General features: G+C 44.2%; 1 protein-coding gene across 1 annotated transcript in view; it reads right to left on the reverse strand.

Annotated features, from left to right (window-relative positions):
• Window positions 1-279: 279 nt before the first annotated feature.
• arhgap15 (Rho GTPase activating protein 15) overlaps window positions 280-24,628 on the reverse strand; it is a 576,367-nt gene continuing 552,018 nt past the window's right edge. Inside the window, exon 15 of the mRNA XM_067987193.1 lies at window positions 280-4,040. Coding sequence (XP_067843294.1) covers window positions 3,857-4,040 — 184 coding nt within the window. The 3' untranslated portion in view covers window positions 280-3,856. The remainder of the gene's footprint in view (window positions 4,041-24,628) is intronic.

Raw genomic sequence — 24,628 nt, forward strand, 5'->3', positions numbered from 1 at the left:
ACGGATGAACGGACACCGCGCAACAATCGCCAAACAGGAGGGTTCCCTCCCAGTCGGGGAACACTTCAGCAGTCATGGACATTCATCCACCGACCTTCGGGTAAGCGTACTCCAAGGCGGCCTTCGAGACACACGACAACGCAAAATTGTCGAGCAGAAATTGATAGCCAAGTTCCGCACCCATGAGGACGGCCTCAACCGGGATCTTGGGTTCATGTCACGCTACACGTTACCCCACCAGCGAACAAATGTTATCTGTTTTTAATATAATGGGTCATTTGCTGGCTCTCTCTGCCTTCCGGATGTTTCTGCCTCTCTCTGTGTTTTTTTTTCTCTGTTTTTTTTCCCTGTTTGTTTTTTTGTTGAATGTGTATTCGGAGGTTCTGCAGGTAACACCTCTCTGTCTGAACACGGTGATTGCCTTGGCAACGGGCAGTTGCAGGGGCAGTCTGTAAACACCATGTATTATTGTTCAATATGTATAAATGCGTAGGCTTCAAGGAGATCTTGAAACATTTGCCTGAGGAAGGAGAAAATCTCCGAAAGCTTGTGAATTTAAAATAAAATTGCTGGACTATAACTTGGTGTTGTAAAATTGTTTACAATTGTCAACCCCAGTCCATCACCGGCATCTCCACATCAGTTCAAAGCCAGATTGCTAGGTGGGAAGATGAAGCTTCTCACCTCAGTGAGAGGAAACAGTCAGAATTTTGTCTAACATAAAGCAAACTGTCTGGCACGAGACAAACCTCCCACCGGCTGAATGTGACAGGCTGCTAAAGTGAAAAGGCAACTTGGCGAGGGCGAAAAGCAAAATAGTACATCAAAAATCCAATTTCAAAGGTAATGTATAACAACTTTTCTGTTTGTGAGGCTACTTTCATTACTCAAGAATAAGGCTATGTGCCCATAATTAAAAGAAAACATCAGAAAATGTCTCATAAAAGTTGTATTTTTAAGTCTGGGGGAGAAATACACTAATTATACCTAATTTTAATAACAAAAATAAGTAAATTAGGTAAATACAGGGGTATGGTCCCATAGGTGCTGGCTACCCTCTGGTACTTCATCAAGTGACTAATTCTTCATGTGTAACCTTAGGCAGTGTGTGTTGATGGGCTATTCAACCATTTGGGGTATAATAGACAATCTTGATCTTATCATTAGCTGATGTCAACATACAGGGGCCTAGAAATTTAGGCGCACCCATATTGCACCCCTGCTATTGGGCCTTGGGCCTCATTTTTATGAAGCAGATGCTCTGCAGAGAGAAAGAGGCTACTCGCCCAGTGAAGCGTGTTTGAAGATTGGGCTGCTGTGAAGCTAGGAGTGGCCCACAGGTAAGTGAGGAGGGGGAGATAACCAGGTCACGAGGTAGCGGTGGCCAGGGGGAGCAAATCGGTAGCTGGTGCAGTGGCACTCATTTTTTTTACTGTGGGGGTGGGGGGGAGCACTCTGGCTCTACATTCAGGTAAGTATATTTTAAAAACGTACTTTGTTGGTTAAGGTCTAACAGGCAATCCCTTTAAGGCGTTGGCTGCCTCAGGACAAACCAATCTTGCAGTGGGGTCTCAAACAGGCATTAGGCCTCTATATGCACTTCATGCTGATTTTTTGGCCTTTACCACACTTGCGGCTTTCTACCCGTCATATTAGGGGCTTAGGAGGCCACTTAATCCCAAAATTTCTAGGCCAATGCACTTTCCAGCAAGGACTATGGGTTAGTGAAGTAGGAACCTTTGTTAAGTTGCTCTCCTCCCTCAAGTACTGAAGCCAGTTATAATATTCTGAATGAGATCCTATAGCTCAACAAATACTAGGGATTAAACTTGGTCAAAGGTTTAGGGAGGGGTGTAGAGAGAAAATTCCAGAGCGTTAGCGTTAACCTAAGTGGTTGAGGGCGCAGCTGCCAGTTATAAGGACAAAGGAAAAAGGGAAAGTTCAGATAGTTAGAGCACTGGAGGATGTTACAGAGAAAGGGAGGGGTGAGGCTATGGAGAAATGTTAAATTCGAGGTGTTGGGGTACCAGGAGCCAATGTAGATTAGCAAGGACAGGAATGATGGCCGAATGGGACATGGTGCAGGATAGGATAGGGGCAGCAGAGTTTTGGATGAGTTGTAAGGGTTTATAACCTAAGAGCAACCCCATGAGCAGCTCTTTTACATATTACATTCCATGAAAAATCTAAAAGGCCAGTTTGCTGGGAGGCTAGTATGTTTCTAATAAGAAAAATTCCATTTTTAGCTAATGCTTAGCCCAGTACTAATGGTGAGAAATTTGTGGAAGAAGAAATAAAATAACTTGATATTTTTGAATTCAAAGAACACCCAGCAAAGTCTTGCCAATAGAATTGGTATGAGATATTCCCTGGACTGTTCCTTTAAAAAAGTATAATTAAAAAAATCTTGCCCTTCAAAAAACAGATTTAATATCTTTTAATTACTAAGATGTAGCAAATTAAAGTTTGTTATTGCTTTTAGTCATTGTTTGGTCAATTAACCATGCCACTGTGAATTTGACTGCAGTATGGCTGACCAACAGATACAAAAAACTTTACTGGACTTTAACGATTCCATGAAAATAGAGGCTTTTTTTTCCCAAGTTGTATTTTTTTGGGAAAGTAATTTAAAATTATATAAAGTAACTATAAATTAGTGATGATAAAATGGAGTAACAATAATCTAGCCTCAGGCAAACATCACCTAGATAGGATGAGACAAATGAAAACACAGTGAGGGAGAATACAAAAAGTAAACAAAGACAAGGGGGTAAATTTTAACAGGGAGCCTGGCAGAGGGCCGGGGGGGGGGGGGGGGGTGTTCCTGACAGGAAACCCCAAATTACGGGTTTCCCGGACGTCCTTACGATTTTGACATAAGGATGTCTTTAATTTTTTTTCTGTAGGTTTCCCGCCCAACAGGCCAACCAGATTGACAGGCCGGCTGTCAGTCGGATGGGAGAGGAGCCAGGGAGCAGTCGGCAGCAGGTAAGTCTTAGATTGGGGGGGGGGGAGGATCATCGGGGGAGTCGGGGGTCATCGGGGGGTAGTCCGTCAACGGGGGGGGGGGTCGATCTTGGGGGTCGGGGTCGGGGGTCACGGAAGGGGCTGGGGGTCGTTGGGGGGCAGTCATCGGGGTGTCGGTCTTCGGGTGGGGTCAGTCATTGGGGGTTCCGGGTCGGGGGTCATTGGGAGTGGGTTCGGTCACCGGGGGGAGTTATCAGGCCTGGTGGTCATTGGTGGGAGGGGGTCATCAGGGGCTCAGTCATGGGGGCTGACATCGGCGGGGGGTTGGACTTCGTGGGGCTGGATCGAAGATCGTGGGGTGGTCAGAGATTGTGAGGGGTGTCAGACAAGGGGAGGGGGGTTTGCCAATCGCATGTGTGGGATCGCGGAAGGTGGGCTTGTTGGGCCTGGAGGAAACACTCCTGCTCCTCCTGGCCCACAAGCAGTGCAATAAAGGCACATACCTGCTGAGCCGGGCCTTCTCACCCCCTCTTGTGTGACGTGAAGTAGAAGGCCCGGGAATCCCGGCCCCCAGGAATTAAAAATAAAAAACCTATTAAAATGGAGTCCCGAGGCTTCCTTAAAAGATTTTACTGACCAACCCGGCTCCTGAGAGCGGGTTGGTCGCCCGCCCCTCAACCCATCTCCGTTAAAACCGGAAGTGGGCGGGTTGGAGGTGAGTTGGGATCGGGTTTTACTTTTTTACGAGTTTTAGCTGTCCATCCGCCCCCAACCCACTCGTTCATGGGGTTAAAATTTACCCCAAGCAGCAGGACCACGGTCTTATCCAAATATTCACAAAACGCAAGTCATCTGAGTATGCCACTATCCTACTGAAGGAGAGGCATCCTCACTTCCCCTCAGGGTCGAAGATTTCAGTGTGCTCTGAGAGTATCAGATCGACTATCTGGTTCTGGTACATCATGTATACTGCTATGTTTGTGGTCTCCTGTTCAGGCCACAGAAGAGTTGGTCCAAATACGATGCCTAAACTCTGCGATGACATTAGATTCACCGATGCTTTGGTTATAATCCTGGAAATAAAAAAGACAAAGGGAAAAAAAAACAAAATGATTAAACTACAGATTGTATCCAGTAGTCTGTTTTAGTCAGCAACATGAATAAACTATATTCCAGTATTTGGGTGAAGCCTGTGCCCATAAAGGTGAAAGATTTCAATGCTGGGGGATAGACCACTTTCAATCTTTCTGAAACTTGTATCAGCCTAGTTCAAGTACAGAATGATCAAAATCCAGAATAAGTCTCTATACACTCTCAACAATGCTCTTCAAGCTCAATCTAGGAAGAGCTCCCCTTCAGTTTACTGAAGGAAGAAAGCGATTTTAAGCTGAATTTTATTTTAAAGAAAGTTGGTACCTTACTCAGTTGTTGCCACCAGGTTTGAACTAATAAAGGCTATGTACTTACAATGCATGTTAGAGATATGGGCCATAAATTTTAGCACAGCGGCAAAAAAATCTGTGGGTGGGTGGATTTGCACGTGGGGAACCCGGAAGCAAAGTGAGCACGTTTAAATCTGCGATCGTATCTCGATTGCAGTCAATTACCTTTGCTTCCAGGTTTCGGGTATCCAAGCTGCCCAGCGGGCCGACTGTGCATCCGAATGATTCGATTTAAAGCGCACTATTTAAAGGGCCAGTCCAAGAATGGATTTTGAAGGAGAAAAGAGAAATGGAGTCCAGGAGAGTAAAGACAGCGCCAAGATTTACTGATGTCTCCCTAGATGTACAACTAGCTGTAGAGAGAGTCAGGAAGGAGGTAATTTATCCCAGTGATGGGAGGAAGAAACCCAGTTCTGTCACCAAGAAGGCGTGGCTGGAGGTGGCAGAAGAGGTGAGCAGCAGGAGCATAGTGCCCAGGTCTTGCCTGCAGTACAGGAAGCGGTTTAATGACCTAACCAGGTTAGGAAAAGTGAGTACACTTGCTGATTCACCCACATCCTGTGAAATGCAACGCCCCCCTCTCACTCTGTCTTGGCAAGCCTACTCCATCACATCACTCCTTACACCCACTTAAGTTTCAGCATCAACTAACCTTCTCTTTCTGTGCACTTCCTCACCTCCCCATTTGTGCACCCACCACTCCCACTCACTCCAATCCTGATGCAATGTGATGCTTTTGTCTGATAGTCACCCTCTGATGTATCGGTTTCATTGTCAGCCTCACCCAAAACAATGCATCCATCGGGTGAATACGTCACCTTCAGTCACTTACAGGTCTGTTCTTTCTCTCCTTGTAGGAGAAAAGAGTGCAAAAAGCAAGGAAGAGGAGCAGAACTGGAGGTGAACCACCACAAATAGTCCAGCTGACAGATGCAGAGGAGGCGGCCATGGAGATCAGTCGTACCGTTGCATGCCTATCCGTTGGAGATGGAGAGACTGGTAACCCGCAGATGGCTGGTGACAGAACTTTAACATCTTTCACACACATGATGATTTGATTTTATAGTATTTCAGGTATTTAAAAAGGAAAAGAGTAAATAAAGTGAGTGTTGGTCCTCTAGACAATGAGTCTGGGGAATTAATAATGGAGAACAAGGAAAAAGCGGACAGGAAATGGCGGATGAATTGAACAGATATTTTGTGTCCGTCTTCACTGTAGAGGATGCAAATAACATGCCAGAAATAATTGTGAATCAAGAGGTGAAAGGGAGGGAGGAACTTAAAACATTTACAATAGTCTGAAAAAAAGGTTTCTGAAAAAATTATTAGAACTAAAACCTGACAAGTCCCCAGGTCCTGACGGACTTCATCCCAGGGTCTTAAAATAAGTGGCTGCAGAGATAGTAGGTGCATTGGTATTAATTTTCCAAAATTCTCTAGATTCCGGAAGGGTCCCATCAGATTGGAAAATAGCGAATGTAACTCCTCTATTCAAGAAAGGAGGGAAACAGAAAGCAAGAAACTACAAGCCAGTTAGCTTAACATCTGTCATAGGGAAAATGCTAGAATCTATTACTAAGGAGGTTATAGCAGGGCACTTAGAAAATCTCAATGCAATCAGGCTTTGTGAAAGGGAAATCGTGTTTGACTATTTTATTAGAGTTCTTTGAGAAAGTAACAAGCAACATGGATAAAGGGGATCCTGTGGGTGTGGTGTACTTGGATTTCCAGAAGGCTTTTGACAAGGTGCCACATCAAAGGCTACTACACAAAATAAGAGCTCATGGTGTAGGGGGCAACATATTAGCATGGATAAAGGATTGGTTAGCTAACAGGAAACAGAGAGTAGGCATAAATGGGTCATTTTCAAGTTGGCAAGATGTAATGAGTGGAGTGCTACAGGGAACAGTGCTGGGGCCTCAACTATTTACAATCTATATCAATGACTTGGATGAAGAGACTGAATGTATGGTTGCTAAAATAGATTCCTGATTAACAAAAAAGTCAAAGGTTATAGTAGGTAGACGGGAAAGTAGGGTTGAGGTCACCATCAGATCAGCCATGATCTTATCAAATGGCAGAGCAGGCTCGAGGGGCCGAATGGCCTGCTCCTGCTCTTAATTCGTATGTTCCTATGTTCGTATGAATTGTTCTCCAACTAAATATTGGGAAGACCGCCACAACCTCCGTTCCCTTGCCACTGATTCCATCTCTCTCCTTGGCCACTGTCTGAGGCTGAACCAGACTGTTCGCAACTTTGGCATCCTATTTGACCTTGAGCTGAGCTTCCGACCACATATCTACTCCATAACCAAGACCGCCTACTTCCACCTCTGTAACATCACCCGTCTCCTCCCCTGCCTCAGCTCATCTACTGCTGAAACCCTCATCTATGCCTTTGTTACCTCTAGACTCGACTATTCCAATGCTCTCTTGGCTGGCCTCCCATCTTCCACCCTCTATAAACTTGAGCTCATCAAAAACCCTGCTGCCCGTATCCTAACTCACACCATGTCCCATTCTTCCAACACCCCTGTGCTCGCTGACTTATATTGGCACCCGGTCTGGGAATGCCTCGATTTTAAGATTCTCATCCTTGTTTTTAAATCTCTCCATGGTCTCGCCTTCCCTAGCTCTGTAACCTCCTACAGCCCTGCAACCCTCGTAGGTCTCTGTGCTCACCCAGTTCTTGCCTCTTGTGCATCGCTGACTTTAATCATTCCACCATTGGCGGCTGTGCCTTCAGCTGCCTCGGCCCTAAGCTCAGGAATTTCCACCCTTAACCTCTCTACCGCTGTCTCCTTTAAGACACTCCTTCAAACCTACCTCTTTGATCAAGCTTTTAGTCACCTGTCTCCTTATCTCCTTATGTGGCTCAGTGTCAAATTTTGTTTGATAACGCTCCTGTGAAGCGCCTTGGGACGTTTTACTACGTTAAAGACGATATATAAATGCAAGTTGTTGTTGTTGTTGTTGTTCCGTGCCTCAGTATGGTCAGCGGAAAGATTGTCACTTTTCCGATGAATAATTAATATCGGCTTCTGTTGTCTTCCAGGGCCTTCACGCCTTCAAGAGGAAAGAGCCGCGATGGAAGAAAGCAATTCCGGAGGATTTCATTCCTTCTGAGGGTTCACCGTCACATGACATACAGCTATGCACCAGTGCAGATACTGGTACTTCGGTGGATCATGTTGGATAGTTGGTTGGATTGTCATCCGGTGATTTACCACTCACAAGTGAGCACGAGCAGACACTGGTGGCAGGGGCAGCTGTGGGGAGTCTGCGTCGGGGGGCACACTCCTCTCTAAGCTCTGCTCAGCTGGACATAGATGCTGAACCCTGGGGGCCATCGTTGAGAATGAAAATGATAGAGGTACAACCACACCTTTGCGAGGTGCTGGAAAATGTGCCCCACACACTTCACAATAGTGGACAAGGTGGAGGAGTCCAACTCCATTGTTAGTGGACTGGTGGCGCAGGTAAGTGCGGGAATGTCTGCGATGGAGAGAATGATAGCCTCCATTGATTCAAGCACGGCTCTCTAATGAGTTCATGCAGGCCAGGACAACGGCCAGGCGGACGCTGGATGCCAACATGTCTGCCGCCTTAAACAGGCAGACAGATACCTTATCCGTGGCCTTAGAACGGGGCACATCTGGTCACCAACCTGCTGGCCAACAAAGTGGCGGGAGTGATGTTGCGCTGGCTCGAGAGAGAGATGATGGCAAAAGGGGACATGGAAGTGGGGACACCACTCAAAAGCGTTCCCACGTCTCACCCTCTGCGGCCCCCCCACCCCCCAGCCAGTACCCGAAATGCTGCCTCCTCTCCCGATGGCTGAGTCTGCCCCTGCAGGTGCAGGTGGAGCAGTCTTTGTTGCTCCAAAACCCAGAGGTCGTAAACCAAGAGCATTTCAGCAGTCAGAGGTGAGAGTGCTACCAAGTGAGCCAAGCTGACACTCTAAAGTGCTATAAAGTACTGCATGTCTCTAGCATGTATTGTAATTACTCTGCATTTATAAATTCACATCTGGCGCCAACAACCGATAATGGCACAAACTCTCTTAAAATAAAATTCAGCTTAAGAAAATTGCTTTCTTCCTGTAGCAAACTGAAGTGACCTTAAAGGAGACTTAACACCTCAGTAGGGAGTGTTCATGCAGGCTCCGTTCCTGCAACATGCTGCTGTGAGAAAGTAACCAGTATATTGGCTACTTTGATGTATTTACGCTTCAGCTGATGCTATATCTACTGTATTGCAAATTTTGTGACTGCATTTTTAAGTTTTTTGTTAAATTAAAAATAAATAAATGCAATTAATTTGTAAAAAGACAATTTTCCAGACAATATAATAAAAGTAAAAGTTGAAAAAAAGGCAAATGGATCATCAAACCAATGGCTCTTTAAAGCATCATGCTGGAGGCTGCATAGCAATATCTTCTGCACATCCCATCCTATTCAGAGCACTTATTTTAAGTTATCTTCTGCACATCCCATCCTATTCACAGCACACTTACTTTAAGTTAATTTTAGTCAAAGAATCTGACAGCAGCATTCTTGCTATAATCTGACACAATTTTTACTCCTATATTTGTGGCATTTTCATAGAATCACAGAAAGTTACGGCACAGAGGAGGCCATTCGGTTCATCGTGTCCATACCGGCTGCAAAAGAGCTATCCAGCTTAATCCCACTTTCCAGCACTTGATTCGTAGCCCTGTAGGTTACGGCACTTCAAGTGCTTGTCCAAGTACTTTTTAAATTAGTTGAAGCTTTTTGCCTCTGCCACCCTTTCAGGCAGTGAGTTCCAGACCCCCACCACCCTCTGGGTGAAAAAAATTCTCCTCAGCTCCCCTCTAATCTTTCTACCAATTACTTTAAATCTATGCCCCCTGGTCACTGACCCCTCTGCTAAGGGAAATAGGCCCTCCTTATCCACTCTATCTGCCCCGTCATAATTTTATATATATTATAAAATATTTATAAATTTATATATTTTATCAATTTCTTCAGAGGATGGCACACAGAACAGCTTTCAGAATGTTGCAAAAACATTTTCATGTTAGATTTCAACTATGGCTCAGACTGGGGAAAAAAGGAAACCAGTCTCTCAAATAATGTGTGCATTTATGCACATAGAACAGGCTGGGGTTATTAGTCCCTATTATGCATATTAAGCAAGACCATTAATTACAACACCAGGGAAATGTTCAAAGCTAAGTGAATGCCTCCTGATGGGTACTGATATTTGGAATTTTCAGATGTGGCCCCATCTGGCATTATGTGAACCAGCCTGAACAAGCGAAAAATCACTAAAACTGGCTAGACACCCCCTTATTCAAATAACTGCTTATATTACGGGGCCTAGCCCCAATAACCTCACTATTTTGCACATAGGCAGAATATTGGTTGCAAAATTGGACATTCTTACACCTGCCTTGGATTTGTATGCAAAATGCTCTTGGGCACAGAACACGGTTAAAGTAACGTTAATTAATGAGCGAACAATCTCAGGCTAGTTCCTAGTGGGTTTGAGTCCATGGCACAAAGCAGCCTATAATTCAGTGTTAATTGGCACTAAATTGGCAGTCTTGCTCAAAGAGGCCTCAAGGATGGCTAGTGGAAATGCCACATTAAAGCACAAGGTATCCATGTGCTCTTCTAAAATTAGTTACGTGTTGTTGGATAGTGCAGAGGGATATTTATCTTGTATCTAATCTGTGCTATATGTCAGACCTAATGCTGTGTGTAAGTGCAAGATGTGAAAAGTGCAAGACGTGAAAAAATGTTCCATTTTTCAGTTTTTGTTCACTTTGATGAACACAAAAATCTCTTTCTCTTCCTTTTCCCAGGTTTAACTACCACTTGATCGTAACAGTCCAGAATCCACTGGCACTAAGGACTTAGCACTCCAATATCAAATAAATGTGAGAGCTGAGAGCATGTGTTCTAAATTTGATAAGACAAAAATATTGAGATGGCAGGTATTGTACACTAAAGTCGTATTTAAATGAGTCAAATTAGCTGGACAGACTGCTTCAGTGACCATAGCTGTTTGGGTCAAATGTAAACATTGTTGGACTCCTTTCTTGGTGTCCATCTTGGTATTGTAGGAAACTTTCACGATGATGTGCTGGCAGTGGTCGTGAGACAACTCCTGCCAGGACCACCCTCACCTTCTCAAATGGAGGAAAATGTACGGGAATGGGAGGAAATGGGTTAAGACATAAATAAAACATAACCATAACCAAATCCTTTCAAAAAAACTTCATAAGATGATGCATTGGATGAAGACATTATAACAAACATTTATAATAAGAAAACAAAACATCAATAAAGCAAACACGTTAGCTATTTTGAGTTATAAACAAGTCTGAAGGGGACCAGATGTGCTTTTTAAAGAATAGAATAACAAGCTGTTGTTAGCTGCACAAAATGTTCCATGTGGCATTTATTGGCAAATGATAACGAAAACAAGACTTCAGAACTTTGAAAAGAATAAAACAATACTTGAACCAAACACAAAGGAGGAAAACCTAAACCTGACAAGTTTAGAAGGTGTTTCGATGATAAAAAGAAGAACCAGAATTGTGTTTGTAATTGCACTGCCTAAGTGCTAAACATCTTATTGCCTTTGGTAGCTGCACTGAACAGGCGTAGTGTCACCAATTGTGACTAGAGTTGAGTATATAGGCTTACTGATTACAACAGTTGATGGCCAAGCTCACTGAGGGGAAAGCTTGTTGATTGCACTATATATCTCTTTTAAGCAATCACATGCGCCTTTCCTACACTGTACTCCATGCGCTTTGCTGTTCCAGACACCAAGGGGTAATCGGCCTGTGCTTCATATGGAACAAAGACCTGTGAAAATACATACAGTGGCCTGTTGCACTCTTCAATGCTACATGTCAGTATTTGTTCAGGAGGAAGCAGGATCAAAGGGAAACTTGTGATTCTACCAATACATTATTTGGCTACTACTCAGTAAACCAACGCTATACTTCCGTTCGTAGTGCTGCTTAAGTGAAAAATGAGGTGAAGGAGGAAGAATATTAAATACTATGGGGACAGACATTTTAAGTTATTTCCCAGCATGATAATATCATCAGTAACTGACCTGGTGAATGTATAAGATCTTATGAATGCACAGAATGACAAAGTATTGTTTGTTAAAGGAATTCATCTTGTTGGCCTCAACTGATTTTTGGTATAGATGGATTGTAAAGCCATCCTACTTGTGTAGTGTAAAGTGGGACATTGTCATTTTATCTCACTCAGTGATGATAATTAGAATTGCTAATTCTAATTATATCAAAAAATGTCTCATTCCAACTTGCAGTAGGGGTTTACTTAGAAAGAAAAAATGTCAATTTTGTATTTGAAATATCAGTTGACTCAATTTGCAGTTAGGTTGGGTTGGGAGAGAAGTTTAAAATTATACTTTCATTTCGTCACTTCCCTTATGCTCTCGAGAAGCTTTGCTGGGATTACAGTTCCATCGGTGCTGACAAGCTTCCGGTACATCGGCCAAGTCACTTATATTCATGTGATATGATATTCGATAAGAGTACATGATAACTTAGCCTGAGCAGCAGCAACTGGGGTCACTAGAACAATGACCGATTTTCCATTCCCTAATCCCAGTAGGCCCAGTTATACCTCTGTACTGGCTGAGATCAGCTGACTCTGCAATAACCAGGGATCAAACATACAAACTTTCGGGTTTGTATGACTTTACTACTCACTGCCTTTACTAGCTGAGCCATTGGAGGAACTATATTAATACGGCATTTCGATCTGTTCTCCTGTAATTTTATTTAAATGAAAAAAAAGTAATTTTCTTTTGTTTCTACTTATTACTTCAAATGCTATTTTTTTTCTCCCTCAGTTTTTTCCCTCTCCTTTCCCAAATATGCTGACAATTCCACAGGTGCTGACTGCCTGCCAGCACCTCTCCCAAGTGGCCATTGGTCATGTCTGAGTCTAAACATTGGTGCCTGCATGATATTTGACCACGAGGGGCATCACAGCTGAGTCCTCACCCAACATCTACCCACAAGCACTTTCTAGCAGGAGCCACTGGTTTGTGATCAGGAGTGAGGGCCTTGGCTGATTTTACCTCTTTCCCTAGCCCAGGAGCGCTGAGGGCAATTGTACTGGCACTCAGGCTGAGCTCAGCAAACTCAGGCTGCTTTTCTAAAGAGTTCTACTGATCATACATATCATGTTACTCTCTTGTTCAAATATTGCCAAGCCTCAGCACATGTGTGGCTGATAACCTTGAAACAGGAAATTGTGACAACACTGAGGCAGAATTAACAGCTCAGCTACAGCATTTAGTATAACTGTAGAATCCTTGGACGGTATAGTAACATATTCTTTGGCATTCTATAGGGAAAATGAATCTAATTGGATATTTGATAAATATTAGCTGCATATTTTAGCAGTACTTATAGAGTTAAAACAAGCTAACAAGAAAGAAACTAACTAGTGCTTCAGTGTGCATTTAAATAAAGTCCAAGGTAACTGAAAAAAACTTGCACAAATCAATTGGATTATATTACTGGCATGTTTGCAACATTGGAAGGAGATAAATATACAAGGCAGAAACAAAATAATTTGTCAAAGATAAAATATGTGGGGTGTTCTGTTATGAACTGTATATGAATCCCAAAAAAATACATGCCAAATTAAACACAAACAGGATACTGCTTCTTAAAAATTATAGCCTAATAGCACTAAGCAAGAATTCATCTTTACGGAGAAAGGCTTTGTACACCCATTAGTCTTTTGGCAACAGACAGAAAAGTAATATAAATTTAATAACATAAAAGAGGGGGAAAGGAAATGCCAAAGCTATTCCTTGTCAAGCACAACTGGAAAGAGCAGTGATCCATCAATTTAAGATTATTATAGAGACAATCTATAATCCTAGGCTAAAGATGCTGGAACGTAGAATTATGAACCATAGTTGCTCGCAGTGTGTAATATTTTCCAAAGGCCAGCTGAAAAAGCGTTGCTAATTCAGAGAAGCCATTGCATGCATAAGTCATGTGCTCATTTTATAGCAAATCAAACACCCTGTTGCATGATTAAAGGCTGCTGCTTTTAGATGTACATTATTACTTGATGGGATGGGTGATTTTTTTATTAATCCACAGGTTTCCTGTTGAGAGGCAGCAGTCCCTCACGTAATCCTGTGACTGCAAAAACTATTTGAACATTGCATTGTGCACACCAACATACCTTGTAATTTGCAACAAAAGTGTTGCAATTGAACTTTGCTAAAAGCCAGCTATCAACAACAACGTATACTTATAAAATGGTTTTTGGGTAAGAGTCTCAACAAGAGGAAATAGTGGGCATGAAAACATCAATCTGAATTTATATAGTGTCTCCTATCATGTTCTCAGGACATCCGAAAGTGCTTTATAACCAATAGATAATTTTTGAAGTACTGTCACGATTATGTAGGCACAGGACATAGCCAATTTATGCACAGCAAGGCGCCACAAAAAACAAATGAATGAATTACATAGAATGTGCAGCACAGAAACAGGCCATTCGGTCCAACAGGTTCATGCCGGTGTTTATGTTCCACACGAACCTCCTCCCACCCTTCTTCATCTAACCCATCAACATATCGTTCTATTCCTTTCTCCCTCGTGCTTATCTAGCTTCCCTATAAATGCATCTATAGTAGTCACCTCAATTACTCCGTGTACTAGCGAGTTCCACATTCTAACCACTCTCTGGGTAAAGAAGTTTCTTCTGAATTCCCTATTGGATTTATTAGTGACTATCTTATATTTAGGGCCCCTAGTTCTGGTCTCCCCCACAAGTGGAAACATCTTCTCTACATCTACCCTATCAAACCCTTTCATAATCTTAAAGACCTCTATCAGATCACCCCTCAGTCTTCTCTTTTCTAGAGAAAAGAGCCCCAGCGTGTTCAATCTTTCCTGATGTGTATAACCTTTCAATTCTGGTATCATCCTAGTAAATCTTTTTTGCACCTTCTCCATGCCTCTTTATCCTTTTTATAATATGGAGACCAGAACTGTGCACAGTACTCCAAGTGTGGTCTAACCAAGGTTGTATACAAGTTTAACATAACTTCCCTGCTTTTCAATTCTATCCCTCTAGAAATGAACCCCAGTGCTTTGTTTGCTTTTTTAATGGCCTTATTAACCTGCATTGCAACTTTCAGTGATTTGTGTCTCTGTACCCCCAAATCCCTCTGCTCCTCTACCCCATTTAGACCCTTATTTTCCAAGGAGTATGTGGCCTCCCTATTCTTCCTACCAAAATGTACCATCTCACACCTTTTTTTTGTTCGTTCATGGGATGTGGGTGTCGCTGGTGAGGCCAGCATTTATTGCCCATCCCTAATTGCCCTTGAGAAGGTGGTGGTGAGCCGCCTTCTAGAACCGCTGCAGTCTGTGTGGTGAAGATTCTCCCACAGTGCTGTTAGGCAGGGAGTTCCAGGATTTTGACCCAGCGACGATGAAGGAACGGCGATATATTTCCAACACATATCTATATTGAAATTAATTTGCCAATTACATGCCCATTCTGCAAGTCTATTAATGTCTTCCTGTATTTTGTCGCAGTCATCCTCAGTATTAACTATACCCCCGCCACCAAATTTGGTGGTGTCCACAAATTATGAAATTGCACTTCCAATTCCCGAGTCCAAATCGTTGATGTAAATTGTGAACAACAGTGGTCCAAGCACCAATCCTTGTGGAACACCACTTCCTACCTTTTGCCAGTCTAAGTAACTACCTTTAACCCCTACTCTCTGATTTCTGTTTTGTAGCCAGCTTGCTATCCATTCTGCAACTTGTCCCCTGACTCCACACGCTCTGACCTTAGTCATGAGTCTACTTTGCGGTACCTTATCGGAGGCCTTTTGAAAATCCAAATATATTACATCTACTGCATTACCCTTGTCTATCCTTTCTGTTACTTCTTAAAAGATTTCAACAAGGCTGCTCAAGCATGACCTTCGCTTTTGAAATTCTTGCTGACTATTCTTTATTATATTTTCAGTTTCCAGATGTTTTTCTATTACATCTTTGAGTAAGGATTCAATTATCTTTCCTGCCACCGACGTTAATCCAATTGGTCTATTGGACTTGTTCTATCTCCCTTTTAAATATAGGAATCACATTAGCTGTCCGCCAGTCCTCTGGCACTATTCCCTTTTCTAATGAATTTTTATACATATGTAATCGCGCCTCTGCTATCTCTTCCCTAATTTCTTTTAATATGCACAGATGCAATCTACCCGGACCAGGGGTTTAAGCCTCTCTAAGTTTGATTCGTTTATCAATTATCTCCCCCTTTTTATCTTAAATGTCTTTATATCTTTTTTGATCTCTTCTTCTAATGTTATGTCCACCATGTTCGTCTCCCTGGTAAATACTAAGGCAAAGTAATTATTTAATATTTCTGCCATTTTGCCTTCCTATGGTATGAAATGGAACTCCTCCTTCCCACACCACTCTTTCAGCCACACATTCACCATTCTGATCTGCCTATCCCTATGCTAATTTAGTTCCTAGATAGTCCCTTAGCGGGACCACCTCCTCCTTTCTTATGTCATTGGTGCCGACATTCACCATGACAACTGGATCCTCCTGCTCCCTTTCCAAGTTCCTCTCCAGTTGCTTCGAGATGTCCTTTACCCTTGCACCAGGTAGGCAACACACCCTCCTGGACTCTTGGTCGCAAATGCAGAGGACACTATCCCCCTGATAATAGAATCCCCTATTACTACAACCTTTCCATTCTGATCCTCTCCTCCTTGGACTGCCTCATGCTCCATGGTGCCACGGTTAACATTCTGGACATCCTCCCTGCAGCCTTCATCCTTATCCTTACAGGTATCAACTACTTCATACCTGTTGGATAGGATCAGTGTCCTTCCCTACCTCCCTAGGTTCTCATACCCTGCTGACTAACATCCCCTTCCCTTTTGTGTCGGAGTGTCTCTAACTCGCACTCCAGCCAGACTGTCTCAATCCAAAGACATTTACTGCAGATGTGGCAATCCAGGACAGTCTTGCTGTCAGAAACTCCCACTATTACAGTCCCGACTCACACCCTGCACTGCCATTTCTAGTTTTTATTTATGTGTAGTTTATTTCTAGGATTAATAGAATCACTTGAGATCTAGATTATATTTAATAAATGGATTTAGCTTGATTTTGGAATAATTAGGGAGTAGTCTTTTTTTCATTTTACATCTTTATTTTAATTTAAATTTTAAAAATTGATAGATTAGTTTATGGTCTTTTGGTTGAAATCACTGAGCACTTCCTTCCCCCTCTGCACCTAATTCCCACGCTCATCAAATTCCCAGTTGAAAGTCCTCACATTGTTAGCAATTCACTCCGTTAGAAGTCCACTCTCTGTCCTTACCAACCCCTATGCTCAAGCTCTGTGATAACCAGTTAATCTGTTTTTGGTGGTGTTGGTTGAGGGATGAATGTTTACCAGGACTCTGGGAGAATTCTCTGCTATTTCTCAAATAGTGACATAGGATCTTCGAAATCTACCTTGGCAGGCAGACAGGGCCCCAGTTTAACATTTCATCCAAATGATGCCACCTCTGACAACGCAGCACTTCCTCAGTGCAGCACTGAATTGTCAGCCATAGATTATGTGCTCAAGTTCCTGATAGGACTTAAGCCACAAGCGTCTGACCTATAGGTGAGAGTTCCACCACCTGAGTCAAGCTGATACTATCAAGCAGGATGTGAGGTTTAGGAGACCGAACACAAGATCAAAGAAAGTGGTTTTGGAAGAGAATTTGAGAGGCTTAACAGCATGGTGCCGGAAAACAAGCTCCCATTGTTAACTTTACAAAGTGGGAACATTTGGTTACCTGGAAGGTAAGTTTCTGCAGAGGTTGCCCCGCTCATTCACAGTAACACTGGCAGAAAAGCTGCGTAAACCCCAGAGAAAGTATGTAAACACCATTTACGCCATTTTTCCAGGGTTCAGCAGCTCTTGGATTATTTGTAAGGAATCTTACAACACCAGGTTATAGTCCAACAGTTTTATTTGAAAATCACAAGCTTTCGGAGGCTTTCTCCTTCATCAGGTGAGTGTGGGATTCCTTGAAGGTTACCGCATATATAGTCAGAGAACAATGCCTGATGATTACAGATAATCTTTCCAACTGCCCGTTGTCAAGGCAATCAGACAGAGAGACAGTACATACAGGACTACTGAATATACAAACGGTCCAAACCCAAAGACAGAGAGAGAGCGAGAGAAACATCCGAAAGGAAGAGAAAGAGAGAGAATGACCAGTTGTATTAAAAACAGATAACTCTTTTTTCGCTGGTGGGGTTACGTGTAGCGTGACATGAACCCAAGATCCTGGTTGAGGCCGTCCTCATGGGTGCGGAACTTGGCTATCAATTTCTGCTCGACGATTTTGCGTTGTCGTGTGTCTCGAAGGCCGCCTTGGAGAACGCTTACCCAAAGATCGGTGGCTGAATGTCCTTGACTGCTGAAGTGTTCCCCGACTGGGAGGGAACCCTCCTGTCTGGCGATTGTTGCGCGGTGTCCGTTCATCCGTTGTCGCAGTGTCTGCATGGTCTCTCCAATGTACCACGCTCCGGGGCATCCTTTCCTGCAACGTATGAGGTAGACAACGTTGGCTGAGTCACAGGAGTATGAACCATGTACCTGGTGGGTGGTGTCCTCTCATGTGATGGTGGTATCTGTGTCGATGATCTGGCATGTCTTGCAGAGGTTGCTGTGGCAGGGTTGTGTGGTGTCGTGGACGCTGTTCTCCTGAAAGCTGGGTAATTTGCTGCGAACGATGGTCTGTTTGAGGTTGGGTGGCTGTTTGAAGGTGAGTAGTGGAGGCGTGGGGATGGCCTTAGGGAGGTGTTCGTCGTCATCGATGACATGTTGAAGGCTGCGGAGAACATGGCGTAGTTTCTCCGCTCCGGGGAAGTACTGGATGACGAAGGGTACTCTGTTGGTTGCGTCCCGTGTTTGTCTTCTGAGGAGGTCTATGAGATTTTTTGCTGTGGCCCGTCGGAACTGTCGATTGACGAGTTGGGCGTCATATCCCGTTCTTACACCAGCCACCAGGTACATGGTTCATACTCCTGTGACTTGGCCAACATTGTCTACCTCATACGTTGCAGGAAAGGATGCCCCGGAGCATGGTACATTGGCAAGACCATGCAGACACTGCGACAACGGATGAACGGACACCGCGCAACAATCGCCAGACAGGAGGGTTCCCTCCCAGTCGGGGAACACTTCAGCAGTCAAGGACATTCAGCCACCGATCTTCGGGTAAGCGTTCTCCAAGGCGGCCTTCGAGACACACGACAACGCAAAATCGTCGAGCAGAAATTGAAAGCCAAGTTCCGCACCCATGAGGACGGCCTCAACCAGGATCTTGGGTTCATGTCACGCTACACGTAACCCCACCAGCGAAAAAAGAGTTATCTGTTTTTAATACAACTGGTCATTCTCTCTCTCTTCCTTTCGGATGTTTCTCTCGCTCTCTCTCTCTGTCTTTGGGTTCGGACCATTTGTATATTCAGTAGTCCTGTATGTACTGTCTCTCTGTCTGATTGCCTTGACAACGGGCAGTTGGAAAGATTATCTGTAATCACCAGGCATTGTTCTCTGATTATATATGCGGTAACCTTCAAGGAATCCCACACTCACCTGATGAAGGAGAAAGCCTCCGAAAGCTTGTGATTTTCAAATAAAACTGTTGGACTATAACCTGGTGTTGTAAGATTCCTTACATTTGTCCACTCCAGTCCATCACCGACATCTCCACATCATGGATTATTTGTGCTATTGAAAGTCAAGAGCTGTACCAATAAGAAGCAATTACAGCCGTGCCTGTTAGAAACTGTATTTAAGAAGCAATAAGCAGTTAGATACAGGCAATATTTCTTTCTCATTTAACTAAAGGATTAATTTTAAAGATCTAAAAATATCTAATTTTGGAATGAAAATGAAAATCGAATTTTAACTGCTGATGGGATATGGTGGAAGAATTACACCTCCGTGTTTTGATAAGGGAACAAAACCTCAGCTTCAGAACATCTTTTGATTAGGGCACTTCTTTTATATTATAGGATGTTTACAAAACCCCAGTTATAGAAAGACCTGAAGTAATTTTTTTCATGGGGACTAAACAGTCCCTAAATCTAAACCGTCAGTCCTACACATATGTACATGTGGAACAGCATCTTACCAAAATTATGTCATTAAATACCAAGTTCCATTGATGAGTTGATTGGGACGAAACAAAAGCAAAACTTTCAAACTGAAAATCAAGCTATTATTCAATTGCTTGGTCCACCCACATTTGAATGGGGGACCTGGTGTTGTAGTAGCAGAAGACTAGGTGACTGTAAATCAATTGAAATTTGTTTACTTAAAAAGATCAGTTGCTGCTGTTGGTGGTAAAATCTCTATGTTCTGTTGCAATCAAAGCCAAACAAAGCAACATCACTTCTTTAATTTTAGCTGGTGCTAAAGTAAGTTAATGGACATAAATCAGGCACCATGGGCCTGCGAATTCCTGATGAGCAAGTGCCACTCCTTGCTGGAAGTGCCCAATTGTGGAATCGTCCCTTTATTTTATTTTTATTGGGCTGCTTCATTATTATGTTTAATAATCTGACAAAAATGTTGTAGCCAAAATCAAACTGCTTATTCAACTTCTAAAGCCTGCAATTATCTCTGCATGGTGGAAATATTAGGTTGACCAGAAAGTGTAGGTGTGGTATAGATATGACTGAAATGTCTTTCCCTATCTCACAATAACTTTGTCAGCACTGAGATCATAGGGGCTATATTGGATAGCCCCAAAAAATGGGCGCTGGGGTCGCAGTGCCCGGTCGTAGCGATGCAGGCGGCACGTAAATTTGTGCTGCCTGATGATTTTAGTGATTGCTGCATGCAGCCAGTGCTGCCTGCGATGTTGATTGGTTGCACGCCCCAGCAGGGGGCCCTGACATCCGAAGCATCTAGCTGTACTTAAAGGCAGCCTGTACCTCTTAAAGGGGAGCTGCACTGTGGCTGCAGGAAGTCATTTGGGAAACACTGGAAGATATTGAAGAATGGCTGCGCCTGGGAGAGAGCATGCACCAAGGTTCTCGGACGGTGCATTAAAGGCCTTGGTGGAAGAGGTGGACAGACGGAGGGCCATCCTATATCTGCAGAGGGGCAGGAGCATCGCTCCATGCACATGGATGCAGTGCAGGAAGAAGTTCAATGATTGACACGAGTGGTCAAGGTGAGTGCGTTCAACTGTCACGTGGCATATCCTATCTACTGCACCACTAGCCTCATCCATTGCTCCATGCACTACACCCCCTGTCACCCACCTACCAACAATTAGTACGCAACCCTGCGAATCAGATGCTGCATCTCACCCTCACACATTACCACTCTTGCAAGCTGCACACTCACAACTCACAGATCACCCACACTGGCAGCTATTCAACCATGGCAGCCACATCACCTAAACACCTTGTAGGACACTCACTGACAAACTTCCCTCTTTCTTCTAAGAGAAGGTGGCACACAACGCTAGGTAGCAGGAAAGAACTGGGGGAGGACAAGCACGCCCACGTGTCCTCACCTCCATGGAGGAGGCAGTACTCTCCATCATTGGAAGGGCCATCGCTGAGGCCGTGGCCACTGGTGGTGCTGGAGGTATCGATGATGAGGGTCTCTGCATATCTAAACCTCCTTCTCGCTTCCCACTTCTCCATCAGCCCACAAACTTTTCTGACTCACGTGCTGCAGATGGTGTAAGCATGCATGTCTTACTTTCTCCTCTCCGCTCACCAAGACTCAACCCATGTCCCTTTGTCACTTTGTCACTTCAGATACCCAAGAACTGGAACCTGCTCAGTCAAAGGAGGTAGAGGCAGATGACAGTGATGATGCAGACACACCGTCACTCGATCTTACTCTCGCAGCCACCAGCTCAGATACAGACACTGTACGTACTTTAGAGGCTACGATAAAGGAGGGACCTGCACGTGGCGAGACACCGGGCATAAGTGCGCAGGAGTCGGGGCGGGGTAGAATGGATATTGCAGATGCCAGCTTGCCGGAGGGCAAGGTTGCACACTACTTCTACTGTAGAGGAATCAGATGGTGACTTTGAAGGGCCAGGCTACAGAAGAAGGCTGAAAGACGTACACAACCAGATGCTTGGTGCACTGGAAAGCCTGCCAGAAAGCTTGCGCGCAATGTCAAGGAGCATGGAGGAGGTCAGCTCCAAGTTGGCACAGGGCTTTGCGCAGAGCTTGGAGCCCATCCTTTCCCACATGGAACAGGTGGTGACCTCCATCAGCACACCTGTGGAACCCACCATAATGCAACATCTGATGACCGATGTCACAGCTTCCATTTCAGCACAAAAACCTGCCATCCAAGGTCTGACTGCTGCATTTGGAGCTCAGACTGCTGCTTTGGAAGTTCAGACAGCTGCTATCGTTGCTCTGGGTTCCACTGTAGAAAGGGGCTTCCAGGGCGACACAGCAGTCCAGCAATTTGTTCTCCAGCAGATCACCAGGATTGCTGAGACGCCGCCTCGGGAGAGTGGCAATGGCGCCATGGAAGACGAAGCTGCCGTCCTCTCTCAGGATGACAGCATTCTTGCTCCCACCCCTGCCACTTTGCCAGTGCCTATGCTGTTGCCTGTCAGCCAGCCAGGCCAGACAGCTGCAGCCCAGACTGAGATGGTACAGTTTGAAGCCAGTCCCTTCCAGCCCAGAGCTGCTCGAGGTCGTCCTCCAAGGTCATCTGCACTCTCTTCCATTGAAGGAGCAGCCTTCTGCCATCCATGCTCCAGCCACTGGGGATGCACCTCGTAGGAGCACTAGGAAAGGTAAAGGCACACGAACGACAGGCAATAAAGGAATGCACAAGGGTGAATAGTCTCAGTTTGTTTGAATCATTTCACATGTAAATCTATAAATGTGGTTATGAATTTTTATTTGGGGTTGGTTTTCATTTCTGCGATGAGCTGAGGGAGGAACCAATGTGTAATCATAAGGTGGACGATTTGACGGTCATGTGAGAGAGGAAAGGTAAGGAGCGTGGGACTGTTAGTAAATGGGGAGGTGTCGTTGAGGTTACTGGTATCGCTCATTAATAATCTGATCATGCAGAGCCCTGGCAGACAGGGCCTGTCTACCTTGTTGCTTCCCTGCCTCTTCCTCCTCCACTTCCTCCTCTGTCTCTTCCTCCTCCCTCTTCTGGAAGCACGTCCTGCTCTGCATGGCCTCTCTGCCTGCTCCCAGTCATGTTCAATTCCCAGAGGAAGCCGTAGCAGGCCACCTGTGTCTGGAAACAGCTTTGGTCAGCACACTATTTTAAATATCACTAACAGTACTGCAAGACCAGCCAGACCACTCTCTATAGAATATTGCAACTTTCTCCAAGTATAGGAAACTTCCAAAAACACATACAATTGCACCAGTAGCCAGAATATCTAATCCAGCAACAAACCTGTAACTCTTCTTAATCCCTTTAAATAGCGCTGTTGGGGGGTCGTTCATGCCGTTTAAGTCCTGTTCAGCTGTTTGAGGTTAAGACAGTGCGTTGGCTGGAACGTGGAATGCCAAAAGGTCACCTGCTGCTCCAAATCAGTGTTGCTTACTGATTTAGGTCATAATCTCCCTACTCTACATGTTGCCGGCGCTCGTAGGGACCATCTTTACCAAGATGGCGTCCTGCGCACTTCACGTTGGAAGTGTGCGTGCGCATCTTGGACATCATTTTCGGGGCTTAGGAGTCCTTGTAGCGCCTACAAAACGGGCCCTACTCAGTCCAATTTCACCCCCATGATCTATTAAGATAATCATAAAATTTAAATAAGTTGTACCAGAAAGACTAGACCAACACATGTTGTTGTCTAATCTCTGTTCATGTATGACAGCATGAACTCTCGACCCTTTCAAGGCTGCTTTGATAATTCCCTCTCACACAGTTGCATTGAATGTGGAATGGTTGTACCTTTGATGAAGTAACCATTCACACTGTATTTTTACTCATTTTAATCCAATTTAAGCAGCGGCAGCACAAATATAAGACCATTAGAAAAGTTATGGAGAAGAAAAGGCCATTTGCCCCATTGAAGTATCCCTCTAGTATCCTAATTCTCTCATTATAGCATTCAGAGGACAACAGCAATCTTGAAATGTTGATGTAGAAAACCCTTGACTATACTTATGAGGATCATGAGGATCACTACATTTGCATTAATTTTCCAATTGTGCCATTCAACCACTTCACAGCTACTAAGACACTGGTCCATCATCGTATCTATGTGGGCAACTCATCCTTCTATGCACACAATTGTCCAGTTTGATCTAGGCAGTCGGCAGCTCTACGGAGAATTTACATCTATGCTGTTTAGTTGGCTTTCTGTGGCTACTAATTAGGACTTGTATTTACTTGACTATTGAACTCGGTTGCATTCACTTTAAGATCCAGCAACATAGTGATTCGCAAATGTGTAACAGATATGTAGCAAGTAGAACTTGTAGTCTGACTTTACTAATGACGTGAATCTAGAACATAGAATACTGCACATGATTCTAGAATTCTCAAAATATATCACAGTGTTCAGTTCCATTCACAACCCCTCAGATAATGAAGCAGTCCGAGCCCGCATGCAGCAAGACCTGGACAACATCCAGGCTTGGGCTGGTAAGTGGCAAGTAACATTCGCGCCAGGCAAGTGCCAGGCAATGACCATCTCCAATAAGAGAGAGTCTAACCACCTCCCCTTGACATTCAACAGCATTACCATCGCCGAATCCCCTACCATCAACATCCTGGGGGTCACCATTGACCAGAAACTTAACTGGACCAGCCATATAAATAATGTGGCTACAAGAGCAGGTCAGAGGCTGGGTATTCTGCGGCGAGTGACTCACCTCCTGACTCCCCAAAGCCTTTCCACCATCTACAAGGCACAAGTCAGGAGTGTGATGGAATACTCTCCACTTGCCTGGATGAGTGCAGCTTCGACAACACTCAAGAAGCTCGACACCATCCAGGACAAAGCAGCCCGCTTGATTGGCACCCCATCCACCACCCTAAACATTCACTCCTTTCACCACTGGCGCATAGTGGCTGCAGCATGTACCATCCACAGGATGCACTGCAGCAACTCGCCAAGGCTTCTTT

The sequence above is a fragment of the Heptranchias perlo genome, chromosome 7 (assembly GCF_035084215.1).
Source record: "Heptranchias perlo isolate sHepPer1 chromosome 7, sHepPer1.hap1, whole genome shotgun sequence".
Lineage (NCBI taxonomy): Eukaryota > Metazoa > Chordata > Chondrichthyes > Hexanchiformes > Hexanchidae > Heptranchias > Heptranchias perlo.